This window comes from Camellia sinensis, unplaced genomic scaffold, assembly GCF_055761805.1.
Source record: "Camellia sinensis isolate YWXY unplaced genomic scaffold, ASM5576180v1 Unanchor11, whole genome shotgun sequence".
Lineage (NCBI taxonomy): Eukaryota > Viridiplantae > Streptophyta > Magnoliopsida > Ericales > Theaceae > Camellia > Camellia sinensis.
Window position 1 is genome coordinate 8,471,771 of NW_028128989.1, and position 6,930 is coordinate 8,478,700.

Genomic DNA, 6,930 nt, shown 5'->3' on the forward strand with positions numbered 1-6,930 from the left:
AAAATTAAAAAGTTAATAATTTATATCAAAAAGTCAAAGGTTATTTTTTTTCTCTACTTTTTGCACATCTTTTCGTAAAAAGTCAAAAAATCATTCTAAACATATTAATTTTTTTTAGCTCATATTTTAATCAAATAGTCAAAAAATTACTAAATTAGCATGTTCCCAAACGAAGTATAAATGAGACTTCAAGTTCAAATTTATTAAGAGATGATAAATTATATTTTAATATATGATAGTTTCTTTTTGTCTCGCAACTATTTTGTAATTATTTGTTTTTAAATTTTATTTTTCATTAAATATATGATAGGAATTTTAAATTTATCATGTGTGAATTACATTTTAAAAAGGGTCCAGCTTGTCTCAAGTTGAGATTAAGACTGGACCCGTCTAGTTCGGCTCATGAGGTCCATTTTTTGAGCCTATTTTGATAATCTGAACCGTACAATGTGTAGAACTCGTCAAGTGTTACATGCTTTTAAAAATCACGTTGATCGGATATCAATATCAATGTGATCAAATCAATTTTGTATAAAAAAATAGACGGTGAAATAATTAACGGTTGATAAAAAACTGTTTTATTCACATAGCTATCGATATTCAATCAACGTGATTTTTTTACAAGCATATAATACTCAACGAGAACAGTTCAAATTATTAAAACGAAATCCATGATAAATCTCCACGAACTCAACAGTACAATTCAGTCCGATCTTAAACTAGACCAAAGGCAGTGTCTTTTAAAAAACACATTTTGTAAATTTTACATTTTTTTTTTCAAATATATAAATATTACTTTTTTTAGCACCATGGGATTGGGTTAATTTGGGCGGCGGCGATTTATGCTATGACAGGCACAAATTTAAAGACCATAAATTACCATAAAACTCATCATCTCTCTCTCTCTCTCTCTCTGTAAAACACACGCGCCGTCTCTCTCTCTCTCTATTGTTTCCAGACTCTCTCTCTCTGTCTGGCTCTCTCCCTCTCTCAACCTTCTGTCTCTCAAAGATTCGTCTCCATTCGTGGTATTATATCAGAGAATAAGACATTGTTGTTCCTTGTGTTCATCTTTTTCTACCCGTTAACCAACCCACCAACCAACAATCCTCGGATTCTTTGATTCCCTTCTCTCTCTTGTCATTTCACCAAATCATCTCTGTTTCTGCATATATATATATATACATACATATATATTGCCATCTATTGAAATGGGTAGGAAGAATAGGGGGATAATGAAGGGTAGGCTATCAAAAATAGGAAGTTATGCGATTGCTTCCTCAATTGCCGACCCATCTTCGATTTCTTGTACCACCTTCAATATTCTCGCCCCCATTTACAACAGACTCGATAAAGATGTAATTTTTTTTGTTATTTTCAATCTTTTAATTCGCCATTGTCATTAGATTTCTAAATCATGATGTTTTTTTTTTTTTTGGGTGTGTGTGTGTGTGTGTGTGTGGAAAGAACAGGACCAGAGCTGCCGAGAAAGTGATTTCAGAGCATATTGGCTGAACAGGAACCAAAGAATATTGGATTGGTTGTTGTGCGAACGATCTTCAATTATTTGTCTTCAGGTTTGCTTTTGCTTTTTTGTTGATTGTTGATGGATGGTTTTCAAAAATTTTAATCGTTTTGGTTACTAGAATGTGAAATTGTGATGTGGGTTTTGACAGGAGTTTTGGGTTGGAAACGAAGAGCTTGTTAACATGTATGAAAGGAGACTTGGGGATGCTGGTTATATCAATTTCAAGCTCGCACGCACCAACAACCGCGGCGATGGTATGTTCTTTTATCTTTTTTCATAAAATTCAATTTTATTGAATCTATCTGATTGGTTACAAATTTTACATTTTGATTTAGAATCTAAAGAAATATGTATAGGAATGAACCATAATGAATTGGCTGTAGCATGCTTTCTTTTGGATTTGCAAAGTTGCTTACCGGATGCATGTATAATATTGGTCGAAATGTGTCTCTTGATTTTGTTGTTTGTGGAAATCCTATTTAAATCAAATTTGTTCATTAGAAGTTGCCACAAAGCATGATTTTTGTGCGGGGAAAAGAACAACAAAGACATGGTATTTTAGGAGGGTTTATGGAGTGGCAGAGCAAGAATTATCAATGGAAATATATTTTTTCGAGAGATGTTGGTGCATAAAATATTATGTTTCATGGATTTACAATGGAAATATATTTAAATATGAATCTTTTTGGGGCCACCTCTCTCTGGCTCTGTTTGTATGGACTGAACCTCTATTCAGTTTAGAAAATTTTACCCGTGCAGGGTCATTATATATTAACAAATTCAAGAATCTTGAATTCTGTTTTGCTATTTCAATAAATTTCAGGGTTTTCATTTATGTTTCAGCCTGCTTGATCAGTTATATAATCTATTTTTTAGTAGACATGACATTTTTTTGTTTTCATTTGCCGAAGATGTTCTTGTTGGAATTTAACAGGTCTGCTGACTTCCGTGCATAAAGACTACTTTAGAGTTTTAAACCATCGAGAGTTGCTATTCAATGATATTGGAGACCGCGTTGCCCAGCTATTACATGTTGATTTGGTTGCACCCTTTTCACAATGTCAAAGCAACAATGTTCGACAAGAAATCCTCATTGTGAATACCCACCTATTATTTCCACATGATTCAACTTTGTGCATTATACGATTGGATCAGGTAGTTTAATTTCTTCAATTAGCTCTTCTGTTAGTGTTCATTAATATTTCGTCCTAGTCATTATCTATTTGTTTCAATCATGATTTGTGTTTCAATTTTCATATGTCTTGCGATAGGTCTACAAAATCTTGCAGTATGTGGAATCTTATCAGAAAGAAAAGAAGCTTAATCCTTTGCCCATCATACTATGCGGGTAAGTGTACTATTTCTTACCTCATACCTTGACAAGTCTCTGCCAAAATTCAAAATTGAAAAATAATCACTTATTTTCATTATTGTGCTTTTTTTTACATGGTCAGTGATTGGAATGGGAGCAAGCGAGGCCATGTTTACAAGTTCCTTAGATCTCAAGGATTTGTTTCATCGTACGATACAGCCCATCAGTACGCTGATGCAGATGCACAGAAGGTGGTTATTACCTACCTGCACTGATAATCTCAATCACTTTCGGCATAACATTATTCAACGCTTAATTTATTTCTCCTGATTATTATATTTTCGTGCAGTGGATTAGCCACCGTAATCATCGGGGGAATATATGTGGTGTAGATTTCATATGGCTTCTTAATCCTAATAGATATCGGAAACTACTAAAAACAAGTTGGAGCAAAGCAGTATTTGGCATGTTCAAGGTGAGCACCCGATCTTTACTATCTTCGCATCCATGGTTCTCTTGGTAGATCTTTATTTGCAATTCTTAACACAAAAAGTTGAGTAACTGTAGTAGAGAGAATTGTGCCTTGAGTGAAATAATAAAAGCTGTCATTTCTACCTGAGGTCATCCCATATAGTTTCATTTCTTGGTAATGCTGGCAGGAAAACTGCCAGTTCTTTGAGATGTGATCTTGTGGGTCCATTCGTGCGTGCTCATGATGGAGGTAGAAATTTATGTATGTTTATCAAATGACTACATTTCAATGTTAGTATGAATTATATTAAAGATGGCTGTGGATATAGTTATGCCTCACCAATCTAGTTAAAAGTCACGTAGTCATAGCATGGTTTTAAATATCGACTGATACATATCAGGTTTTTGTCCTTCCAATGCCGATACACCCCAGTATTCTAGTTGGAATGAAAATCACATGGCTATTGACTATTTCCCAATGCATATCGGCTCATCCGATTCATGAGCAGCTAATTAACAGCCAATCCCCTGGTTCACAGCAGCTGATATGACCTATTTGGTTGCTATAAGCCTCTTTTTTGAGGCTGATGCTGATGATTAAAAATCCACAATTTAGACACCCAATTCTTGACACATATCACTTGTTTTGATAGTCCCGATACTATTGCACTGCGACCAATGCCGATGCATCTCCGGAGACCGTTTTAAAACCATGGGTTATCTGCTGTTGGAGAGAGACTATTTTGGTCCATGGGTTTGTAATATTCTTCTTTTCTTTCCTGTGCTTTGAATTAAAAAAGTAAAAATAATAAATAATAAGTCCTGCATTTAAGTATTCTGCTCAATCTTTCCATTTTTTGGCACTCGGGCATACAAGTGATTCCATTACTCTCATCAATCCTACCAATTCGCAAACCCTTTACAATGGGATGCTAAACCATCACCAAATTGATCTTTTGTTGGAACAGGCATGATAAATGGTGAATTGGGTTATCAGGGAGTTAGTTAATCGTGGAAAAGCGGGAATGGTCTCAGTATTCAACAATCCTGGAGGATTTCTCCCCTTTATTTTCCCTTCTTTCCACTTCACATAATGTCCAAATTTGCAAAACCTCCTTTTTTCATAATATTACTTTTTTTCTAGAAAGCAAGAAAGAGTTGTATCTGAGGTATGAGATTGGCCCATACAATCAAATTCTTCAGTTAAAGATTGACACCTGCTAATCTTCCTAACGACAGAATAGTATCATCAAGTTAGGACTCTAGGAGTGTCTATAGATATTTGTATGCTCATGTAACATTAGTTTTTTGTGTTCTCTCATATTCTCAGAAAATTGTATAGAATTGGAAGAGATATGTTTTCCATTAATTACTTGAATCTTTCAATTTTTCTTGGTGTTAATAACAAAAATATCATCTGTGCTTGCTATCTCTAATACTGATGAATTTCATCACTTTCAGTATCTACTTCGGCGAGCCTCCCTGACAGAGCATGATGCATTTGCCTTTCTGAAGGCTGATAGCAATGGTGATTACATTACTTATGCTGGTTTCTGTGAAGCACTACGACAGGTATGATCATTCCATGATTCAACATGTTCTTTTTCTTTATATAATTTTTCTTCCAGAGAGAAGCTAAACTTACTAATTTCTTGTAACCGATTCAGCTTAATTTGATTGGCCATTCCCATGGACTTAGTGTTGAAGGGGCACACGACTTGTGGGTGCAAGCAGACATTGATGGAAACGGTGTGATTGATTATAAAAAATTTCAGGTAACTTATGTTCATCAAATTTTTGTTGACTTTGCATTTATCTATATGTGACGAGGGATAGGGGGGAAAAAAACCCAACCCTCCCAGACCCTAATGGAACAGGTTTGGGGGTTTCTTAATATGGTAGGGTAGGGTCAAGTTCGGAGGTAGAAATGAAAATCTGAATAAGGTTAGGGCCAAGGGTGAGGTAACAGTAACCCCAACCTACTGCCCCAATTATATTTTCATTTTTTATCACACAAAATGATTTTTTAGGGTCTTTTCCCTTCAATCTATTCCACGTACTATATATACTGCACATATTCTGTCGCTCCCTTTGCTCTGCAATCCCACTACAGATCAATGACGAATTCATTATTGATAATGTATGTTTTAAACTAAACAGGGCAGGGTGGGGTGGGGGTGGGGATGGGGGAGAGGTCTAACGGGTAGCGTCAGGCGTAGGGGTCTTCTGACCCATACCTTTCCGTTGCCATCCCTACATGTGGCATAAGCCCTCTCCCACTTCTGAATTGCTTCTTCACTCATGTTTCCTAGTTATGGAAATAAATTTGTTGAGTTTTTTAACATGTGACCTTATTTATCTATTAAAAAAAAAAATGAAATGTGGTGCTTATGTTATTCAATAATTGTGTTACAGCAGCGAATTTGGAATCCAACTTGGTCAGACCAAAGAGACGAAATAAGTAATGAGGTCTGGGAAGATAATGTTGTGGACAACAACATGGGACAAGCCATAGGTTTCAGTGTGAAGAATGCAGTTCTCTTCCCCACTGAAGTAGAGAAAGGAACGTGGCCCGAAGACTTTTCTCTTTCAGATCATGCCCGACTCACTGTGGTGTTCTCACCCGTAAGAATGCCTTGTCCTTCACTCGTATCCTGACGAACCTTGTTGTACACCCTAGATGTCTGGTGCACACCATTTTTCGATGAAAGAATGGAAAGAGAAAGTTCGAGGGATGGGTTGATGAATATCGGGCTTGATATGGGCCATTGGGCCAGGCTTGGGAATATCATTCTCTCGTACTTTTTGCAAGCATCAGTCCTGATAAACTTTGCGATAGGGAGCAGATTGCATATTTCGCCACTACTTGTTTAGGATACGCTGCCTTGGTTAAATCCTCTGTTGGTTGCTTTAAGCGATGGAAAGGTTAGCATTTCTGCTGTGAAAAGTATAGAAAATAGCAATAACAGACATACTTCCTGCCACCCCTTTGGGTGCTCAGCTCGGTTGTAGCTTTGTTTGGAGCATGGGCTTTGGGGGAAGGGGGGGACCTGGCCTAATGATCTGGACTTAGGTAGAAACTTTTCAAAACAGAAAAAACAAAAACAAAAACAAAAAATATTTTGTATATGCATTGTGGAAATAACCTTGTGGGTTGGTATAACAGTCATCTTTTTAAAGTAAGGGGGTAAATATTGTATACTTTGTATAGATTCTTGTATTTTGACTGCTTGAAGGAGTAATCCAGCAGTAGCATACTAGCATTCTGTTAAAAGTGTTTGATTTTCCTCTAGGACAATTGATTTCATGTTCCAATTGAAGCTAAAACCAACTGAATTTTACATGGGGGGTTGTGAACATTAGTTCAATCCGATGTTTCTAATCTGATATTGTACTTTGTATTTTGATTTTGTCCCCATTCTTTCTTGCTCCAAACTACCTTTTTATCACACAATGATACTCTTTGGATTTGATTGTGTGAATTGGTAAGAATTCATAACCTTTCATCAAGATTGGTGAGACACGAAATACAAAGGAAAACAATACACATAAGAACGATAAATCACATGCACACAAAGAACACAAAATTTACGTGATTCATCATAAATTAGAGTTACAT

General features: G+C 36.0%; 1 protein-coding gene across 2 annotated transcripts; it reads left to right on the forward strand.

The window, feature by feature from the left end:
• The first annotated feature begins 837 nt into the window (after window positions 1–837).
• On the forward strand, window positions 838–6,693 carry LOC114259223 (putative calcium-binding protein At1g02270). 2 transcript variants are annotated; one of them, XM_028199233.2, is made up of 10 exons: window positions 838–1,358; window positions 1,473–1,577; window positions 1,677–1,782; window positions 2,463–2,683; window positions 2,800–2,876; window positions 2,983–3,091; window positions 3,190–3,315; window positions 4,773–4,883; window positions 4,979–5,086; window positions 5,727–6,693. In XM_028199233.2, exons 1-10 carry the CDS (start codon window positions 1,212–1,214, stop codon window positions 5,967–5,969), a joined length of 1,353 nt encoding a protein of 450 aa, XP_028055034.2. In that variant the 5' UTR covers window positions 838–1,211; the 3' UTR covers window positions 5,970–6,693. The 2 variants fall into 2 exon arrangements, with proteins under 2 accessions (XP_028055034.2, XP_028055035.2); XM_028199234.2 differs by having other exon boundaries at window positions 854–1,358; window positions 5,730–6,693.
• The last annotated feature ends 237 nt before the right edge of the window (window positions 6,694–6,930 follow it).

Excerpts from the sequence above, each read along its gene's own strand:
- LOC114259223 (XM_028199233.2), top strand. The coding sequence starts at position 1,212 with ATGGGTAGGAAGAATAGGGGGATAATGAAGGGTAGGCTATCAAAAATA. Across the intron at positions 1,783-2,462 it reads CACCAACAACCGCGGCGATG|GTCTGCTGACTTCCGTGCAT; the intron begins GTATGTTCTTTT and ends GGAATTTAACAG. Across the intron at positions 2,684-2,799 it reads GCATTATACGATTGGATCAG|GTCTACAAAATCTTGCAGTA; the intron begins GTAGTTTAATTT and ends GTCTTGCGATAG.